The sequence below is a fragment of the Poromitra crassiceps genome, assembly GCF_964638095.1.
Source record: "Poromitra crassiceps genome assembly, chromosome: 6".
Taxonomy (NCBI): Eukaryota; Metazoa; Chordata; class Actinopteri; order Beryciformes; family Melamphaidae; genus Poromitra; species Poromitra crassiceps.
In genome coordinates, this window is record NC_139627.1 from 26,359,995 (window position 1) to 26,383,067 (window position 23,073).

General features: G+C 42.0%; 1 protein-coding gene across 1 annotated transcript; it reads right to left on the reverse strand.

Annotated features, from left to right (window-relative positions):
• Positions 1 to 1,303: 1,303 nt before the first annotated feature.
• On the reverse strand, positions 1,304 to 21,677 carry map3k20a (mitogen-activated protein kinase kinase kinase 20a). Its single transcript, XM_083639092.1, has 13 exons — positions 21,601 to 21,677; positions 21,210 to 21,284; positions 20,998 to 21,104; positions 18,468 to 18,603; positions 13,245 to 13,289; positions 13,094 to 13,124; positions 12,847 to 12,986; positions 10,850 to 10,912; positions 10,679 to 10,768; positions 8,626 to 8,742; positions 8,352 to 8,426; positions 7,617 to 7,767; positions 1,304 to 2,400 (listed from the first exon to the last, which is right to left on the reverse strand). The coding sequence occupies exons 1-13, from the start codon at positions 21,673 to 21,675 to the stop codon at positions 1,679 to 1,681; spliced, it is 1,827 nt and encodes a 608-aa protein (XP_083495218.1). The 5' UTR covers positions 21,676 to 21,677; the 3' UTR covers positions 1,304 to 1,678.
• Between the last annotated feature and the right edge of the window lie 1,396 nt (positions 21,678 to 23,073).

The following is a 23,073-nucleotide window of genomic DNA, read 5'->3' on the forward strand; positions in this document are numbered from 1 at the left end:
CTGACTGCACTTGCTTTGTACTTCCATTTTGGTTTTGTCTGAATGCTTAGTGTTGAAATTCTTTAAATGACATTAACTGTTTGTCCACTAGGTGGCTCCAAACCACACTTCAACATTGTTCCTCGAAAGTTTTTTGCCCCGTTTTTACAATTAGCCTATTTTAAGCAGAAAATAATGCACAGTGTAAATTCATGTAAAGAATAACATAATTTCATGCATGACCCTGGAGCTCTTGGCTGACATTTGTAAAAAATGGCTGGAAAGCTAGACTCCTGTGGTTCTAAGTCCAATTTCATATTTTATAGGGTATTTGATATTGCTTGTCTCTACTTTTGCACTTTTTAACCGCATATCTTTTATCTTTACTGTATTATTTTTGAATGGGCCCAATACGTGCATGCCTGCTGTGACATGGCATTCAAACAGATTACCCAATGTGGAGCACGGAGCACTACACAATAGGGGTTTCTATTAACAGCCACTCTATTTGATTACAGCCAGACCAGCCTCAATTCCTCTTTGGGTAAGCTACATGGAGGCAACATGAACAAAAATATTTTTTGATAAGAGGGATTTTTTTATTATTATTTTTTTGCATGGATTTATTTGCCAGTTACTTCCTGCTGACAAAAATGGGCTGTACCCTGCCATCTTCCGATGGGGGCCCCCTGGTGGCTGCGGGGCCCTAAGCAGCTGCTTAGTTTGCTTATAGGGAGGGCCGCTCTGCATGTATTATAAGTTCAGCATTCATAATGCTTTATACCTCCATGCCAAAGTGACAGTATTTAAAAAAAAAATCACAGTCGTGCTATAGTATAGCGTAAGTTGACCAGATTTCTGAAATGAAAATCCGGGACATTTCCAGTTCTCAGTTAATATCATTAAAATATCCAATATTATTATCTATGAAATAAAAAAGGGGGTACAATTCTGGTTTCATGTGTTTTGACCATGCAACTGTTGTAGCTACTGTAATAAACTATGGTGCAACCCAACTGATATCCTCCAAAATACCACATTAAAGACCTTTAGGAACATCATTAGAAAAAGTAATGTTGTGATTTTCAAAAATGTTTGTCCTTTTTTTGGGGCGATTGAGTGACAAGCACATCTGTTCTAGAAATTACTCAGAAACCCCTTATTGTCAACAGACCTAAATTATACACAGGAAAGCCATACATCTCCTGAATGCCCTAGGTCTAGTTTGTGGTTTCAAAGTTTCATGATATATTCTATAAGCATCTTCACTACCGCTGGAGCATCTGAAAGACAGTAATGTCGGCCGCGGGCGAGGAGTCGAAAATCTGGGACATTTTCGGGGACAGCTCCAGCAGGGGACAGGTCACCAAAAACGGGAATTGTCCCTGGCTGAAAATCGGGACGTCTCATCACCTTAATGATGTTTATTATAATACATTATATCCAACACTTATAATACTTTATATAAACCTTGTTATAAGTTGCCATGCATAATTACATTACTATATGCATTATCTCTTATGAATGTCCTCATAATGCATTATAGACATGACCTTGTGTTACTAACCCCCACAGCCCCTTCCTAAAGCAGGCCTCATATAGGCTACACAGAGGTTTATTAGTTAAAAACTTTTCATTGGATGACATGTCGCCATACAGGAAGCTGTCAGTTCGTGTGCATTGTGTAGCCCGTGAGTTATTAGCTCCGGCCACTGACACCACCACGGCCACCCCTGCCTCCTCTTCTCGGCCGACCTCTGGCTTGTTTATTGTCCGGACGTGGTAATTTCTTCTGACGCTCCACTTTGATCCACCCCCCATCGTTGGCTTTAGCCTCCTCTTTCTCTGCGCCGGGGTTTTCTGTCACTGATGATATTCCCGGTATCAGCTTGGGCGGGCGCGTCTGTGAGGGGACACTGTAACTGTTGGACCGCGGCCTCCCTGTCGGCTGTGAGGTTTTGCCGGTTCTATTCTGAGTAAAGCTCGCTCTGTTATGCATCCAGGTATGCCTGTTGCCCTCCCCTCCTCTCACAGGCAACGTGCTGTTAAAGTAGTTGTGTCTGCGGTAGTCGTGCACGGCCCCGGCGCTGAGCGGCCGCTCTCGCTCTCTGTCCGCGGCGCTCTCTGACGTGGTGCTGGAAGGACTGCTGCCCTTTGACCCCAGGTGGAGCGGGGCAAGCTTGGCTGACAGGCTGGCGGTCGGAGAGGATGAGGAGTTGCGTGACGAGTGGGGCCAGGCAGGAGAGAGGCGGCTGGGCGAGCGACGCACGGCCGCAGCGTAGGATGACGCCTGGTCCCCGTACGCAGACAGGAACTGAGGCAGGGTGCAGGTGTCGGGGGCCATGGCCACCACCGGCTGCTGGGATAACTGGCTTATCGCCTGCCTCAGCCTCACGCTGGACATCCACCTGGGATCTACATCTGAAACAGAGGACATGCAGGGTTAATAGGGCTGCTCCATCTTGCTGCTTTGATCAAGATTTGTTTATGTCAGTTTGATGCCTGTTTTGCATAAGCACCTCATGTGTCTAAATTAGTTATTATTTGTTATAACTGAAGTTCGGGAACAAGACCACGACTCAAGCACACGTTCAATTTCCTGCTCCACCCTACTGTACTTACAGTATATGCACCTAACCACAACCTTTACCTCTCTTGCATGTCTCACCCCTTCTCTCATTGATTGCTCTTCTCCCTCAGTACAGCTACCAGGGGGTTATGATGGAGTCGAGAAGAGTCCCCATCAGCCACGATGGAGCCAAATGAGAGGGTACCCCCCAACCTGAGTCTCAATTCCCTGGTTCCTCGAGACAACCACCGACCCAGACTCATTCGACCCCCCTCGATCATAACTTAGTCTCTACCCCCGATTCATCCCTCTACCCTCTACCCTTTTGATCCCTCTTCCCTCTACCCCCTCGTCTGTCAATAAATCATCTAAATAAATTTAATTGAGGCGTGGTCTTTGTTCATGAAATATATGTACAATAGCTGTGCCATTGTGCAGGTCATACAAGACTACAGGAGAGATATAGGGCTACGTTCACACAGCCATCCTTAGTGCTTGAATCTAATCTTTTCCCCCCTAACTGACTCAGATGAGTCTTTTTCATGACTGTGTGAACAGTACAAGTCACATTGAAAGTGACTTTTTTAAAGACGACCTGGGCTACTTTCAAATGTGGTAAAACATCAGATTCGAATCTGATGTTTTTGAAAGTGTGTGAACAGACATCTGGCCCATATCTGACTTAATGCTTCAATGTGACTTCTTCTTCTTCTTCTGTTGAGTTTTATGGCAGTTGCCATCCTTAAATGGTGCATTACCGCCACCTACTGTATTGCCAAAACTATAGTGCAAATACAATGGCTGAGTTTCCCAACAAAGAAGCTTCTTAAGAGTTAAGAAGCTTCTTAAGGAGTTAAGAAGCTTCTTAAGGAGTTAAGAAGGCTCCAAAGAAGTGTTTCCCAAACGCCTTCTTAACAGTCGAGAAAAATAAAAAAAATAGAAGGCTCTTAAGAAGCATCTTAACTGGAGCGGCTCACTTGATGGCACTCTGAGCCCAGCAGTGGGCCACGACTCAGTGGTTGAGAAACACTGTTAACACCTAATCATGGTCATGTTAAACTTTATTAAACATTATTTATTTCAGACATGGACTGCAGTTCAAATTGCTTTATATACACAGCATACAACAAAACAGAGAAACACTACAGAATTTAAGCGACCTTGGGTTCTGTGAAAGGTGCTATATAAATCCACAACATTATAAAAGGAATCCATTCTGATTAGAGAAATATAGCCTACGGTAAAACATTTAAAACACAAGTAACCATACATACAGGGGAGATTTTCAAGTGTTCCCCAATTTTAAACACTAAAGGGTGCATGAAAGAAAGGAAAAAGGGAAAAACACAAGAGGAACAGTGGACACAAGTATCTCCTTTTGCCTGACGCGGCTGGATCTGCCAGTGTTTTGTCATTAAGAAGGTGTTAAGAAGGCTCCAGACCCTTCTTACAAAACCTTCTTAACGAAAGATCATCTTAGCGCTAAGAAGCTTTTGGGAAACGCAGCCTTCTTAACGGAGGATAATTGGAAGATAATTTTAGGCTAAGAAGCAATCGGGAAACGCGTTGGCTTCGTTGGCTTCTTACGGGAGCCTTAAGAAGGGTCAAAGAAGCTTCTTAGCGCTAAGAAGCTTTTGGGAAACGCATGCCTTCGTAAAGAAGCAATTGGGAAACGCGTTTGCTTCTTAAGGGGGCCTTAAGAAGGGTTGAATTAGCTTCTTAGCGCAAAGAAGCTTTTGGGAAACCCAGCCATTATCAGTAAAAAGTGTCCACCCAAAATGCGCCCATTCACCCCAATATCCATACTGTGGCCCAGACCAGTCGTCTAGGCACCCTCTCTGCCTGTGATTGGCCTAGCGTCAAACGTTCATCCAATCACATTCGCTTGGCTATCCTGCGTCTCTTTCTACAGTCTGTGGTCAGACAGACAGCAGTTTCGCTTGCTAGCATGCATGAAAGACGCCACTGTGTGTTTATGTTTTTGATATAATCTGGTCTCTGGTTATTAATGCTGCCACTACTCTTGGCAGTGCACGTATGTAGCCTACAGACAAATAAAAAAGAAAAGATAAAAGATTAATGAGAATTTGAAAAATTTTGGAAATTCTAATGAATAGTTCCGGTTTTCTTTGACTAAGATGAGATGAAAATACTTGGACACTTAGTTGACGAAAACTTGACTAAATAAAATCAGGATGAGGTTGACTAAATATGATAAGAGCTTAAGAGGAAGTGAGTTATAGCTCATTCAGATAAACATGTGAATGTTGTGTAATATGCAAAGGTTGTTGGTTCAATCCCAGCCTCAGGCAATTTCTTAAAAAGTACTCACATTATAAGCCGCAGCAGTGATCCTTCTTTATCATCACCAGTAGTTTGAACACTGATAGAACTAAGCTGATGAAGGAGACTAGTCAGTCCCTGACTCTAGCTCAACTCACTGGTACAAATCTCACCTGTCTCACTCTTTATGCTCTGTGTTATTGTCAGTGTGAATACAGTGTGTAGAAATCAGAAGCTTAACTCCCAACAGCTCATAGCTCTGTCGGCTGAGCGGCTGTGTCACTGTCTCTGTCTGACAGGTGGACTGTTGGTTCAATTCCTGATGGAGGAGACATATTACAGCACTGCCCTGTCTTTAACATCACCAGCTTAGCGCCTCCTACAGGCAGATACACAGAGCGACAGCGCCTCCTACAGATCCACAGAAATGGACACTGTGGACAGACTGCAAAGAGATCCAGTCATGTCATATACAGAGTCTAGAGCAGTTTCTCAAAAAGTATTTTTTATGCCTAGCAGCAGCACAACTCAGACAACACACATTTCCGATATCAGTAAAATTTCAGCTCTCTGGGTTTTCTGTCTCATAACCCTTGGCTCATGTCTCTGCGGAGGAGAACAGCCCTCCCCTTAGCTCCAGGTAGTGGCAGCGGAGCAGGAATTGAACCCACAACCTCTGGCACCGGTGTCTCTGTGTGTATTATTCCTTCACACCACCAGCTGCCCTTCACACTCACAGCTCTTCTCTGGGCGCTCTTGTCTCTTCCCTCTGGCTGTCACCATTCAAAACTGACTGAGGCTCGAACCCACGACCGCAAAAGCAGCTGAGGTCTCTAGACAGGAATCCAACTCTCTGAGCTAGTGGGTTATAGTGATTAAAACTAGAAGATTAAAGTCTTTATGCATCTTAAAATATGTTTTGAAGGGACCTTTTAAGTTGAATAGTATTTGAATTATATTAATATGATGTGCGTTTCTATTCGCCTTGCACAGAAAAGCTTTTACTTTTATACTTGAGTACATTTCAGAGCCTGTACTTTTTCCTTTTACTTGAGTAGGCTAATTAAGTTGAATCAGATCTTCTGCTTTACCAGTCTTTTTATTACACAAATAACTGTACTTCTACTTAATCAGAGCAACAATGTGATTACATTTGGAATGAGAAGAAAAAATTACACGTCTGTGCAATAGGCTAAGTAGGCCTAAATAACTCAGATATAGGGTCTGCAATTGTAACGTTCCATATAATGAAGTATCTCATGCTTGTTGATTTAATGATTGTTTTGCACCTGCTGCTCACATTTGAGATACTTCTGGCTTGCCTGGAAAGAAGGTGGGAGCAGCCGAGTACAGTCAGCCAATCAGAGGCAGAGATGGGCGGGTCATGCCTTTGCCATCATGGGAAAAAAAATATCGCGGGAGGGGGAGGACCAACACGTGGGCATTGAAATTAAACCGTAAACAACAGATGAATATTTCAGCTACTGCCATGTTTACTGCTCTCTTCCTCCGGGTTTACATAGAACAGCAGTGCGCTGCGTGTGACGTTATTGTTGTTCTTCTGCGCATGCGGGTCACTTCATGTCCGTGATCTGTTCACAGTGGAGTCGGATATGGGCCACTTTTAAAAAGTCTGTGTGAACAGCCACACAAAAAAATCAGATGTGAGCACCAAGTCAGATTCAAGCACTAAGGATGGCTGCCCGGCACGGACTGGCTCAGATTCCTACAAATCAGAAATTATGTTCAATCCAAGATTCAGGCCTTTGAAGCGCTCCCAAATGAACATGCTCTTTTTGATGTTTTGTTGAGCCCTCCTCACTCCAGGCACCTCATCTCTAGATTTGTGTGTCTGTTTGATGACTGTACCATACTACCATGGCCTCTACTGAGAGGATTAGAGAGGCATGGCAGGAAGAACTTGGTACTGAATTATCTGACATTATATGGGAAAAGAGCCCATAGAGCCCAAAAGAGCGGTTGTACAACTCTGCTCAGTTAATAGCAGACATCAGCTGATTCAATTTAAAGTCGCTCACCGTCTCCACTACTCTAAGCAGAAATTACACAAGATCTATCCTACTATCTCACCACTGTGTGAAATATGTCAAGTGTCGGAGGGCACACTCTCTCATGCCTTCTGGTTCTGCCCTTCACCGACGGGATTCTGGGCCAGAATATTTGACTGGTACTCTAAGGCCTACGGGGTGGCCCTTCAGCCGGAGGCAGAACTCGCCATCTTCGGCTGCTCGGAGTCTTCTCTGAACTTTCCTACAGCTGTGCAACAGTTTCTGACACTGGGGACAACTGTCGCCAAAAAACAAATTCTGAAGGAATGGAAATCTCCCTCTCCACCCTCTTTCCAATTGTGGTTGACGGACATGACCTCTGTTATACGCATGGAGAGACTTAGCTTCCTGAGAACCAATGCACTTAGAAAATGTATAACTATCTGGGACCCGTTTTTAGTTTACCTCAACGAGGCTAGGGGTGACGGGTGACTCACCCGGCTGGCTTCCCATAGACCCCTTGAGTGAGATCCCAGGTATATCGTTTACAAGAACATAAGAACCTTAGGTGGCTGGCGGCACCACTTTGTAATGTTGATTATATTTTTTTGTTTTGTTTTGTTTTGTTTTTGTTTTGTTTTTCATTTCTTTCCCCTGTGTCTGAGCCTGTTTGTCTGTTTTGTCTTGTTTGTGTTCTATAAAAATTTAAAATGTGAAAAAAAAAAAAAAAAAAAGCACTATGGCTGTGTGAAGTGAACGTAGCGTAAGATACTTACCAGAGTTGGACCTGCTCCTGGGGTTCCAGTCCATGTCGGGTGGTGCTGTTTCGATGTCCAGCTCCACAGTCCTGATCTCATCTGCTCCTCCAGTCAGACTCCACCTCACTGGGCAGCTGTACCTGCTGGACCTCGGTGACCTGACATCACTCTGTGGTGTCAAGTCAAAGGGAAAAAAGATTTACACTCAGCATTGAAAAGACTAATGCACTCTGTACTGTGAAGGGCTTTGGTGCAATAGCCAATTTTTCCCCAGATTTTCGCCCAATTGTACTTGGCCAATTTCCCCCTGCTGCCCTGGTCGCTGCTCCACCCCCTCTGCCGATCTGGGGAGAGCTGTAGACTAGCACCATGCTTCCTCCAACACATGTGCAGTTGCCAGTCGCTTTTTTCCACCTGACAGCGGGGAGCTTCACCGGCAAGATGTAGCACATGGCAGGATCACGCTATTCCCACCAGTTCCCTTCCACCCAGAGCAGACACCGCAGCCAACCAGAGGAGGCGCTAGTGCAGCAACCAGGACACATACCCCTAACCCGGCTTTCCACCCACAGACACAGCCAATCATGCCTGTATGGACGCCCGACCAAGCTGGAGGTAACACGGGGGCGTGAACCTGCGAACCTCATGTTGGGAGGCAGGGAATCTACCGCTACACTACCCGGACGCCCGCCAATTAATTTTTTAACACAAAGGATTGTTAGGTTGTTTCCTGTAGTTGCTGAAATTACTAACCTCGTAATTGACTATGTAGTCCACACTCTGGTTTTCCTGTAGTCCAACAATCCATTTGTCCATCACAAAAGGAGGCTGAAATCCAATAGTATTGATTCACAAACTAATTTGACTATGGCAATCACGATATAACAACGGAAAAACATAATCATTGTCAATAACAAGAAACACTTAGGATTTAAACATTTTAACATTCATTAAAATGGAAGGAAAGAGCATGAAGAAAACAAAGGGATGTCCTTTAACTTGTCAGGAAATGTGTTTCTGATTGCACCTTTGTCATCCTCAGGATATCCACATTGTGCTGGTTGGCATTAAAGGTGACATCTTTGATGTACGTTACCGCAACTTCATCCCCATCAAGTTCCATGTACATTTTCCATTTACAGTCCTTGAAAAGAGAGGTGGTAATGGTGAGAAATTGCAGGTCTTTTGGTACACTCAGCACCAAGCCCTGATAACGGCATTGTATGAAAAAGTTCAGTCTATAATTACACTATTCTGTGTGGAGAACTTGGTTACTCTTGTATATAAACCAACAGCACAACCTAGAGGTAGTTTAATGGCAATGGCAAATGATCAGCTACATAGGCTCATACTGTAGGTGCAAATGGAAATTATAAGATAACAAAAATCTGATTAAATGAAATTACAAGGTGACGAAAACACTAATTTATAGCAAATGTAATTCCAATCATCTCTGTATACAACATTCATTCTTATCTTGCTGACTTTTGTCCTTACTATACTGATGTAATTTACATTGCAGAAAGAACTGTGTGATAACACAGTGAACCAAACAAATGGCAACAATAACAATTTGCTTTCCTCCAGACATTCTGAATACCTGTCAAACATTTGCCTGTATTTTTTGGGCCCAGGATTAGTTTGCTGGAGCATGGCGAAATACCGATTTTAGGTGACAACACCATTTAAGCAACGCTAATGTTACTTCAATTTGGGCAAAAACAAACATGTTTCTCCATGAGTTGCTGCATGTGACACACATCAAATCCTCACTAGGAGGCACGATTCGGAACAATTCCCGACCCCACTTCTCCTACTGCATATTGAATGCTGACGAAGCAGTAATGATTGTGCCAATCCCCGAAACCCTGCCTTGAAGCCACAGGTCACTGCTTAACCACACAGGGTTCACGGCACAGGCGAGGCCAATCTATTCAGCAGGGATCACAGAGGAAGACATCAGAGGAGTGGCACTAACACACTCATCTGAGGTGCCTCGCTCCTCTCCTGCGCCGTCCCCGGGGGCTGGAAGCGGCTCAAAGGGGGACCGTCAAGAAGCAAAGCCTCTGGCTCAGAAACACACCAGTGGCCCTGCGCTGGCCTGGTGTCGGCCCTGGCCACTCGCACCGGGTCTCCCAGGTCCAGGCTAGTCTAATCACTCCAGCAGAAACAATGTCTGGTAATGATGCCTAGGACCCGAGTGCGGCTAATGACAACTCATACATAATTCAGCACCTTTCACTTGGCTGCGTGGTGATATCCTCATTAGTAGGGGACCCTCAGTGGCTGTCAGATGGTGGCCGTACAATCGCAGGGCCCTCATTTTGTGTTCGAGAAGTGCAGCTGCTTCCATGACATCGCCAGCAAAGAGCGGCGAAGAAAGAAAGGGGGGGGGGGGGGGGGGGGGGGACGCTGCACGGGTTTGTTTTATTTAGTGCAAAAAAACCTTGCAGTTTGTAAAAACACGGCTGACACTGAACCTGACACCAGGCAGGGGAAAATAATTAGCTCTCATTTTCTCAGCCTCCTGTTTCCTTCTCCCTGCTGTGTTTTCTACCCACTAAACCACCACATGTCAGAAGAAATGGGAGGCAATTAGCAGGCTCGTTTCAGCCCTGCCGAACACACTGAAAGAGGACTATTTATGATGGGACAATGAACAGCTGAAAGATTAAATAACATTTGCCTTTTAAAAGGAAAATGGCTAAAATTGGCTATTTCTGATTAAATTCAAACAGCAAGTGGCGAGCCACCCCTTCTCCACAGTTTGAGACCCTAGCAAAGGGCTGTGAGTAAACCGCGGTGGATGTGGTACATGGCTGAAGATGAAATGCTTATTCATTTGATCTTTATAAAGTACATGTCTAGCGATGGCAACAATGCTCAGTATAACAGTGGTCGACTGTGATCATGGCGGTCATCGTGGGAATCCTCAGGAGTATAATATATAATATATGTATCTATACAGTATATATATAATATATTTCTTTGTGAATACAATTTGTTTAAGTCAGCTAAATCAAATGCAGATTGTCTGCAGATCATTTTGGTGGAATCGGAGTGTCGATATACAAACTTACAGACTTTCCTGTTCCTGCTTTCCAGTGGTACCCAAACACCAGCTCCAGATTCACTATTTTACTCCCCTCCACCTCCTCTTCCAGCTCATCCTGGGAAGAAAAGCTGTTCAGATATATTGAAAATCAGGAACAATTCTTAGTGGACATAAAGGAGAAACCTTAACACTGTACCTTGAGCAGCGGTGGGAAGTGGACGAGCCCCAGGTAATCCTCAGCTAGCTTCTCAATTTCACCCTACCAAAGAATCAGAAAATATCACATCCTCTGTGATTCCAAACATGTATGAGCATGGATCTCATCCTATAAATATATAGTCATAGATCGATTCTGGCGGTCTCAATGACACAGCTTGTATGGGTTAACAGTTTTGTTCATACTCTATGTTATGGGTTAGCAGTTTTGTTCATACTCTATGGTCATGGGTTAACAGTTTTGTTCATACTCTATGTTATGGGTTAACAGTTTTGTTCATACTCTATGGATATGGGTTAACAGTTTTGTTCATACTCTATGGTCATGGGTTAACAGTTTTGTTCATACTCTATGGTCATGGGTTAACAGTTTTGTTCATACTCTATGTTATGGGTTAACAGTTTTGTTCATACTCTATGGATATGGGTTAACAGTTTTGTTCATACTCTATGTTATGGGTTAACAGTTTTGTTCATACTCTATGGTCATGGGTTAACAGTTTTGTTCATACTCTATGTTATGGGTTAACAGTTTTGTTCATACTCTATGGTCATGGGTTAACAGTTTTGTTCATACTCTATGGTCATGGGTTAACAGTTTTGTTCATACTATGGTTAAAGGTTAACAGTTTTGTTCATACTCTATGGATATGGGTTAACAGATTTGTTCATACTCTATGGATATGGGTTAACAGTTTTGTTCATACTCTATGGATATGGGTTAACAGTTTTGTTCATACTATGGTTAAAGGTTAACAGTTTTGTTCATACTCTATGGATATGGGTTAACAGTTTTGTTCATACTATGGTTAAAGGTTAACAGTTTTGTTCATACTCTATGGATATGGGTTAACAGTTTTGTTCATACTCTATGGATATGGGTTAACAGTTTTGTTCATACTCTATGGATATGGGTTAACAGTTTTGTTCATACTCTATGTTATGGGTTAACAGTTTTGTTCATACTCTATGTTATGGGTTAACAGTTTTGTTCATACTCTATGGCCATGGGTTAACAGTTTTGTTCATACTCTATGTTATGGGTTAACAGTTTTGTTCATACTCTATGGCCATGGGTTAACAGTTTTGTTCATACTCTATGGTCATGGGTTAACAGTTTTGTTCATACTCTATGGTTAAAGGTTAACAGTTTTGTTCATACTCTATGGATATGGGTTAACAGTTTTGTTCATACTCTATGTTATGGGTTAACAGTTTTGTTCATACTCTATGGTTAAAGGTTAACAGTTTTGTTCATACTCTATGTTATGGGTTAACAGTTTTGTTCATACTCTATGGCCATGGGTTAACAGTTTTGTTCATACTCTATGGTCATGGGTTAACAGTTTTGTTCATACTCTATGGTTAAAGGTTAACAGTTTTGTTCATACTCTATGGATATGGGTTAACAGTTTTGTTCATACTCTATGGATATGGTTAACAGTTTTGTTCATACTCTATGGTTAAAGGTTAACAGTTTTGTTCATACTCTATGGATATGGGTTAACAGTTTTGTTCATACTCTATGGATATGGGTTAACAGTTTTGTTCATACTCTATGGATATGGGTTAACAGTTTTGTTCATACTCTATGGATATGGGTTAACAGTTTTGTTCATACTCTATGGATATGGGTTAACAGTTTTGTTCATACTCTATGGTTAAGGGTTAACAGTTTTGTTCATACTCTATGGCCATGGGTTAACAGTTTTGTTCATACTCTATGGTTAAGGGTTAACAGTTTTGTTCATACTCTATGGCCATGGGTTAACAGTTTTGTTCATACTCTATGGATATGGGTTAACAGTTTTGTTCATACTCTATGGCCATGGGTTAACAGTTTTGTTCATACTCTATATTATGGGTTAACAGTTTTGTTCATACTTTATATTATGGGTTAACAGTTTTGTTCATACTCTATGGTTATGGGTTAACAGTTTTGTTCATACTCTATGTTATGGGTTAACTGTGCCTTGCCTTCAGGTGCATGATGTGACCTTTGGACTTGACTCCCATGTCCCGCATGTCGTTTTCCGTGAGCAGCAGCAGCCTCTTGCCTGTGATGTGGTTTTCTTTAAATAGGTCTGCATACAGCTGCATGCCACATGCACCCTCGCCTGACATAGATGAGGAAAAACAGCCAGCTTTTAATCAACAGGCCGTACACAAAGGAACCTGGAATGTGATTTGAAATTATATTACTACAGAAAGACAGCAAACCAACCTGCTCCAAATATTTGATGCATCCAGAAATACTGCAGGTGCAAAGATATAAATAATATATTAGTTTTCATCGGTAATGGTACTGTGCGATATGCAAATCATAATATTGAGGCATGAGACATTAATTATAGGGTGAATGTTTTGATACTGACCACATGCTCTTCTGTCCAGGTGTAGATGTTGAGGGTGGGCAACAGCTGCATAGAAACAAATGATAAACAGAAGTAGCACCAGGGAAGATTGATATAATGTGGATTGATACAGACAGTAGAAAATGTGTGTCCCCGAAGGGTTTTTGACAGCATCACAGCAGATTTTTGAACACAGACGACCACAAGATTGAAATAAATGGAAAATCACCATGTTTTCCATGTATGTAGAGCAATTACTTTTCCGGTTATTGTGTTGTGCGATTAAGATGACTTGCCTCTAATGGTCTACATCTGAACTGAAATGACTGATCTAGCGTGATCTATTTGAATGATAAATCATTTATTGCTCATTAAATGTAATCAGGCAGAAACTTGGCAGCCAAAATAAAGATTTCATCATTATGATCATGAGTCTGGTTTGTACTGACAGAAATCCTGCAATGGAAACTTGGGAGGAAAAATGACAGCTCAGATTCTGAACTGAATGCCAGCCTCCGTAGATGCATTTCAGTGTCATTGCCACACACTTCTGTGCAACCAGCCACCTTATAAACTCGCTCACCCCTGCCTGCAGCGTTTTCCACCCACTTCAGCGCTACAGCTCGGAAGTAAACAGATACAAAAACACTCCCCCACTGCCATAGTCCCATTACAGATGGGCCCTAATTAGAGTGACATAACATCACATTTCAAGCAGCCATCCTGTTTTTCACAAATGACTTGGCTTCCTTCTTTCTTTTACTAAAACCCAAGGCGTACTGTTGACAAAGGCAGTTGAGGGAAGAAAGAGGGGAGAGGTTGTCAGGATGATGGGGAGAGGGTTTACTTCACACAATCCTGCCCCCTGGTGGACTGAGTGCATGATAGGTAAGCAGGGCTTGTATGTTTGTGGCGTGGAGCTAACATCACACTAACCAGCTCAACAAAATCCCATGTGAATCAATGTTTGTCATAAAATCCCGGTCAACTGTTTATGCCATAGAATGTGAGTTTTGCCTGCATGATATTGAGGTAGTACCATATAATTCACGTTAAAAATATTATTTCAACACAATTGGCTCCGTTTTCAAAAGATATATGGTTTAAAAGAAAATCTGAGAAAGATAGGTAAGCGGAGTGCTGAGTGAAAACGGTTTATTGAAAAACAAAACAGTGAAGAATTCAGGAAAATGAGTCACATGAAGAAGCTGCTGGTCTCCATGGAGATAAGTGTGGGAGCTTGAGGAGATGATTGGCATGTCTGGGGATTAAACATTTCAAGGCACCTAAAGTGGTTGAGTTTCACACAGGGAAGAGTCAATATTGTTTCATGTCTATGTTAATTGGTGCAATCTGACTAGGAGCTTGACGGCACAACAGCACAGATAATGTATGAATAGGAATATTAGCTCATGGCAGGATGCTAACAAGCTACAACATGTGAACACAGTGGATTACCTCCTCATGAGGCTGATTGAAGACCTAACATATCAACTGAACAGGACAATTTAATGGGCTATGCTCAAGAAAGTGTCTCCCTTCCTCAGATGCAGCCTCATAACTAACCTGAACACTAAAGATGTGCAAACTGCAAGACTGATAACTCAGCTCTCATTCGGGTGGTTTAGGCTTCAAGATTGTCGCTGCTGTAAAGCACACATCCTGAAGATAATATTCAAACAGTTCAACCATATGGTGTGATGTGTAAAATGTGTCGAATGAGAAAATAATGATGTGTAACGCTACATAATTTGGTGAAGCTTAAGTACGCTTGTGTATGAGTCATTACAGTGAACAAATCAAAAAGTGGCTTGTGATTAGGTTTGGTACCGAAAATCTGGTACCACATTACCACTATGGTACCTGTAGCCTACCTTTACAACGCAGGTTATGGTACCTGTAGCCTACCTTTACAACGCAGGTTTAAATCTGGTACCACACTACCACTATGGTACCTGTAGCCTACCTTTACAACGCAGGTTTAGGTGTCTCATTTCAGTACTATGCTGATGATGCTGAGTGAAATAGCCGTGCTCCGGAACTGGTGTCGCACGCACCTTCACTAACATTATCATTTGGAGCATATCGCTTGAAATCCTCTTAAAAAAAATCTGCTTGATTGATTGATTGATTGATTGATATTTTTATTTGAGTGTCCTGCACCTTAAGGTGCCCAGCCCATATGGGCTTTAAAATCCGATTTCAATTTTAAAAGTATTGTTTTAGGCACCGGTATCAGAAAAATACAAAACGATACCCATCTCTACTTGTGATTGAGGCCATTGGTGCAAATACATAGAGGAATAGTTCACCCAAAAATGAAAAATATGTCATTATCTACTCTATCTATAAGCTCATGTCAGTTGAAACACTGGTAACATTTGTATGTCAGTGTATAACACACAGTGAGTTAGCTAGCGCAGCTTCCTTTCAGCTTTCTCCAAAACAACTGGAGTGAATGGAAGCCATTAAGCTCCAAAAAAGGCAAAAAATGACCATGAAATTACTCCACACAGCATAACCCGTGTTCTGAAGCCAAACGACTGCACCGTGGGTCCAAAAGGCAGACATTTACCTATTTTTGGACGAACTATTCCTTCAATTATGTCAACCTCACAGTTACAAACCCTACAGTACATATTCAATTATACCTTTTATTTAAAACTGTGGGCCTTGGCATGGTGTCTAAAATGATATGAAGAGAGGGAGAGATATAAGAAGCCTGGAGCTGACAGAGCTTATAGGAAAGTTCCTCTGACTCCTGCTGATTTGAGCCTGGGTCATTCAGGTATAAAACATGTAATTTCTCATCCTGTGAGAGACTCATCAACAACTGCGCTCCACCACATCCCGAACAAATTGGCCAATCTTAATGTCAGCAAAATGTCACTTCCTCATAAAAGCTTTGCCTACTCGATGCTACTGGCTCACACACACAGCTCTTTCTTCACAGCATGGCACTATACATCCAGCACATTAGGCAGAAATGACATCCATAACGTCCATTCGCCTATTTCACTTCCCACACAATTCACCTATTTGTGTCTAAAAGGCAGGAAGTGACACAGGTGCAAGTAGAACACTAATGAGGGTTTCCAACTTCCAATCCATTTAGGTGTTCCAGTGCCTGGGCCCCAATTAATGTTCTGCTTGCACCTGTGTTACTTCCTGCCTTTTAGACACAAAATGGGTGAATTGGGTAGGAAGTGAAATATGCTAATGAGGGTTCAAATACATTCTATACCAGCGACTACTATTCTGTGCTCATTGAGCAATTGCTTCATCATGAATGCACATCATGAGTAAAAACAATGAACAGAATAATAGTAATAGCATGCTAAGACTAAAACCTCGAGGGGGAAACTGATGGTTAAAGGACCAACTAATTGCAATGACTTCACGAGCAATTAATTTACAAAGCGTGCTTCCATAACACCAATAATGCAGGATTTGGTGCGCTATGTGAGATATCTTTCAAGACCACAGTGCTTGACAGACACAACAGAACCGGCTGTGGCAAGCTCGAAACTTTGGGGGAGGTTCAATCGCTGTCGTCTGACCACGTGAAGCGTCCCGTCCCCAGAGCCATGTTGAGTTTGTGTCCTTCCCTGACACAGCTGGACTTGGAAGAGTTCTGCTCGGCTTGCATGTTGACCTGCATGCCGGAGTGCAGCACGTGCCGCCCAGTATCCGAGGAGAACATGTGGTCAAAGCCCCTCATCACGGCCTGCAGACTCAGAGCCTCAGCCTCCCCGTTACTGGAGGCTGTGATCTGATACGCCATCTGCGAACTGTTTGACTCCTCCATCTTAGACTCATAGAACGACTGAGAGCTTATCTTTTTTGCCACAGGTAAGAAGAACTGAGAGGTGGAGATAGGTGGAGAGAGAAGAGGAAAAGAGAGAGAGAGAGAGAGAGAGAGAGAGAGAGAGAGAGAGAGAGAGAGAGAGAGAGAGAGAGAGAGAGAGAGAGAGAGAGAGAGGCAGAAGACGGAAAAGAAAAGGAAGTATTGGAAATTAGTTTCAAAAGTACATAAACCGAGTGGAATAAAGGAAATTAGGGCTGGACGATATGGTTGAAATCAATATCATGGTAATCATAAGGATTTTTCTCGATATCAATATATATCTCGATATGGTTCATGTAGGGCCTATGGAAAATCATGTTAAACAATCAAATGTTCATCTCATTGAATCAAATGGTAATGTTAGGTCTGATGTCAAAGAAAACTGACATTTTCAAATGATATTCCTACCCTACCATACCTCAGTTGATCCGTTTTTAAGTCAAATTTGCTTGCCATCCTCAATTTAGGCAGCAGAAATGTCACAATATTGAAATATCTTCATATCGTCATGATATGATTTCACTGAACCACGATAAATGATCATATTGAATTATTGCCCAGCCCTAAAAAAAAAGTTAATTTTTTCACCAAACACAAGACGTGATTTTGAAAAGAGGAGGGAATGTAAACACTTCAAAACAGAACAGTGAAGTAACAGTAGTAGGAAAAGAGAGAAAAAGTAAAAATTATTTCCATATTTCCTATTCATATCATTCATAGCTTTTGCTGACAATTGCAAAAACAGGGCATAGAATATTGAGTGAGCATGTGTATACTGTATACATCGCATACAGTAATGCACAGCTTCCAAATAATGACTGCATGCAATTTGACGGAAACACAATTGTGATGCAATGTAACGTGAATGCAATGCAAGGAAAGCTTTCTCGTGCGTGCCAAAGAACATTGTGGAGAAACAAAGACAAAAGCAAAGCCACAAACAGCAGGTCAGAGAGTCGTGGAGGTTCACAGTCCAACAAGAACGGCACTGGAAACGCTGCATTCGCTATCTGCATCATGACGGATGACGACCATGCTTACTTGTTTACTTACTGGGCAATCATGCACTACACAGTGAACAGCTACAGCACTACCAACAACATCTACTAAAGCCATCAGCCTATTTATCGCTGATGTCCTCAATGCTTTCTCTCCCTTTCCATTCAACTCTCATTGCCTTCCCCTCTTCCACTCAATCAATCTGAAAAGCGAGGGGCTTTCATCCTTCCCCTGGTGGCGGTGTGCGAAACCATTGCAAAATCGTGTTACAATCAAGCCATCACTAGTGAATAATGGCGGCAAAGTGAAGTGTTGCTCTGTGACCACTCGACAGTGTGCGGCGCTCGCCCTCCGGGTGAAGGTGGCCCAAGGTGAAGAGGGGACAGCGGGGAGCTCACCGGGGTGTTGGACTGATCGATGAGTTTGCGCTCCCACATCTTCAGGCGGTGCTCCCTCTCCTTCAGCTCCTGCTCTTTGCTACTCAGGTCTCTCTCCAGCTTCTTGAGCCTCTCGAGTGTGGCTTCAATCTCACACCTACAAAACACAAGGCAACGCATCGGTCAGGAGCATGTCCATGCTGCACCACGTATCTCCACAGTACTGGGGCTAACTGCAATAAGTAGCTCTCTTGGAGGCTGATTTGCTCTACACAATGGACCAAAGCGATTAGGATTATTTAATAGGAAATATGCAATAAATAAATAAATCTGGAAAACAGAATCAGGTTTATTTTTGCCAGGTAAATTTTCACATACTATTAATTTGCCTTGGTGAAGTTGGTGCAGTACACTTAACGAGCATTTAGACAGACAGACAAGCAGCAGATAACCAGAGAGAAAGAAGAGATTCCTGAAAAATAAATTAGATACAGTATAATACAGTATTATGTACAATATCCCAGTGATGCACAGGGGTCAGAAAAAGGATCAAGCTTTGGCTGTGCTGGACAGGTTGAATGCAAACAACACATTATTTTTGCCCTAATGCTGGGGAGGTTTGCTTTGTCCAGTAGATGGGGCTGTGCAGTGTACCATGGAAACCCATGGCAAGTTTCAGGCTGACAAAATTATTCATAAACACATGTAGCCCAGGCAGGAAGGTCTGCCCTTACTCCTCCCCATCCTGCAGCTCCTCCACCCCTACGCTTCCCACCTCAAACCGTTTCCTCTCTCACTCACTCCTAATTTATCCTCTTTCCTGACAAACTCTCCCGGCATCTCCTCCTACCCTGCATTGTTTTCCTATCTCAGCCGTCTTCCAAACTGGCCTGATACAGAGTCCAAACTGGCCTGATACAGAGTCCAAACTGGCCTGATACAGAGTGCAATATGAGCCCATTTGACATTCAATGTAGAGAATCAGAATCCCTAATTAGAGTACATTTAAATTGACTTCTCATCCAAATAATATATGACATTAATACATCTATTCACCTGCCAGTTAATACCGTATTTACTATCAGAGGAAAATAAAACCACTGCATTGGATGGATTTCAACAGTCAGGTTTAATAACCAATCCGTCAGCTCCAGGTCCCTCAGATCGAATGACCAACTGTGTCTGAAGGTCCCGCGGGCCAAACTGGTGACAAGGGGTTACCAGGCTTTTGCAGTGATGGCGCCGACACTGTGGAATAAGCTCCCTTTGAACATCAAGTATGCCAACACCTTACAGACTTTTAAGGCCTTGCTTAAAACCCACCTTTTCGCTCTAGATGATCACTGAGTTACTTTGCTGTTGTGTTGTGTGTCTGAGGTGTACTGATGTTCTCTGTCTCGCCGTCTGCCTGGTTTATTCATCTATTCATCGTCTATTAATTTCTTTTCTTTTTTTTCCCCGGGCTGCGCCCCGGACCGATGTAAAAGTTGGCTGGGGGGGCGCAATTTAAATGAAAATATCATATCATATCATATCATATCATCAAATGCACTAGTTGCTTCTAACTATTAAACTCTCTGAGCTAGTGCCAGCAGGCATTTGCACCGTCCCTGTACATAGAGGTTATATAGAGGGTATAGACGGTTTTAACTTGACAACAAAAACATTCTAAATTGAACCCCCGTTCACTTCCTGTTGCAGTGTTTGCTATGGACATAAAAGAAAAAAAAACATTCAAGTGCAGGACTGACCATTCCGTGAAAACCGTCTATACATCTGAGCAGCGAAAACAAAAGTAACGATGTCGAGTGAATATTTCTGCAGTTTGCCGAATGCTGAGAAAAAGGAAGTGCTGTGGGGTTGCGCTCTGGTGAAAACGGTCTATATATTCACTGCTGGGTGATACAGGCAGCATGTCTGCTACCTGCACAGAGCAATAACAAGCCCCTCTGCCATGGCGTTAGCATAACATCTGTCTGAGTCCTAGTAAAGCAAACCTACACTCTAGTCCGGCACAACCCGCCTCCAACTAACAAAGTTCAGCCATGAAAAAAAAAAAAGTCTTTCTGTGTCACATCTGTTTCCTATGCATTGAGATTCACCCCACCTGCTCCACCTGCAGATGGCTGCCTGCCCTGGACATGTTGCCACCGTCAGGACTTCTGAGGAGAAGCATCAGAGCACAGACGAGCCCCAGAGAGAGGGAAGACAGCTGAGACTCAGGCGGTGCTGAACATCACCAAACCTCCAGCTGCTTATACAGGCCAATTAAACACTTCTACTTGAAAAAGATGCTGATTATTTTTGGGGCCTTATGAGTAAAGAGAGGAAGTATATCCAGATGGATGATCCTTTGGAGTTTTTCATGCCTTTATCAGTGTAATTATTAAAGATCTATTATGCAGGCTCTCAAGTCCTTTTTCATATTTCACGGCCCCGATCACAGCTACATTTCCACATCTTTCTTTCAAATAGTTACTAATTTCCTTAGGCTCCAGCATGAGAGTTCTAAATACATTGACTGGGCCTGGAGAACGGGTGATCACATTACCTCCATTCAGCCTTGTTGTTTAGAAAGGAGTTGCACTGTTGAGGAAGTTGGCTGTCGTTTGACATGGACTCCAGAGTCGAGAGGATCTGCTTGAACATTGGCCTTTCCTAAAGGGACAGAGAAACAGGACACCGTTTGCCTCGTATCCGATGAAAACACACATTGTTCATGCCAGTTAGGAGGAGACTCTTGAGACTCTGTGGTGTTCTCACCTTGGGCTCTGTGACCCAGCACTTCGTCATGAGCTCGGCAAAGCTGGCGGGACAGCTGCTGGGAACGGTTAATCTCTGAAACACATTATTATTATTATTTATTTATTTGTTTGTTTGTTTATTTATTTATTTATTTATTTATTTGTTTATTTATTTATTTATTTATTTATTTATTTATTTATTTATTTATTTATTTATTTATTTATTTATTTATTTTTAATATTGTTATGATTATGATGGTTATTATTATTATTATTATTATTATTATTATTATTATTATTATTATTATTAATAATAATAATGTTATGTATGGACAGGAACTATTCCCCAGTTATGAGGTAAGGACTGAGGATATTCTTTGTGTGAAACAGGAAGGGGGATTGAACAATACCTCATTTTTCTCCACCACTAGCCAGGCCACTTGTAAGCCTTCCAAGCCTTTGAAGGGTATCTCACGTGTAAGCATCTCCCACAGAACCTAACACAAAGAGAAGGGCTCTGCTCAGACAGACCAAACATAACAAAACCACAGACTCTCTGCTCAGGACCAGAACCTGAACAAAAGCAAATCAACCTAGAGAGCAAAACAAACAATAAATAAATAAATAAATAAATAAACAAACAAACAAACAAACAAACAAATACATACATACATACATACATACATACATACATAAATAAATAAATAAATAAATAAATAAACAAACAAATAAATAAATACATACATACATACATACATACATACATACATACATACATACATACAGTACATACATACATACATACATACATACATACATAAAACCTAATAACATGCTATTTTGTGTATTTTTTGCATTTTTGTGTATCAGGCTTTCAGAGAAAAAATATATAAATAAGGAACCCCATTGAGCAAAATATAAATGTTTTATATGTGCATACAAATTAACAAAAATACAATTATACTTTGCTGTCACTCTTGCATAACAACTGAAACATACAAAGTCGTTATTTAGTTAGTGATCCATTAAAAGACTGACATGATTTCTGAAGTCCAACAGCAGTATCCCTAGGAAATTTAGGTTAATTTCTCTCAGTTGGCATTCACCAATGTCAGCAAAACAAACCTTCATCGACATCTCAAAATAGTGACATCATAAAAATGTAGATGAACCAATCATTTCGAAACACCCTATTATGACGGGCTGGATTTACGAGTACCTTCTAAAGGTGCCCCCATTTCTGCATTTCTCCTGCTCGCTACATCTCTAGTTTCTATTCTACTGTGGAACTGAACTCTGAAACATGTTTGATTGGTAAAATCTGAATTCTGAAAAACATACTTTTGCAGGATACCTGAAATTAAGAGCAATCATGGGTGTAAGTGATGATGATGATGATGATGATGATGCATTTCAAATTACAAATAAACCATTCCAACTCTGTAGACAGCCAAGAATAAAAGATGAAGGAAGAATGAAAGAATGGTAAAGAAACAGTAACTTCCTTAAGAGGCTGTACAGTACTTCTGTAAAGGTCAAAAACACTTCTATAGTCCACTTTAGCAAAGGAAGAAAAGCGTAGCTACATGAAAATATCACGTTTGAAAGTCTGTCCTTTTAAGTGCGAGTGGGACCGGCTGATTGACCTTTTATTTTCTCAGTTCAGTCATGCTGTGAAAAGTGAGCAATTGGAGCAATTTGTCCAAAGATAATGCAATGAATAGATTCTTTGCATTCGTTTTTACCTGACTTTAGGCTGACTTTTTGGTCGCCCATGAAATGTCTTCTATTAAGTCAAATACTTTCTCTCAAGAAAGCTCTTTACAAACAGGTTCCTGCTTTGGTGGACTCAAAGAGGTGTGGCCGCAGTCCTGGTCACTCAC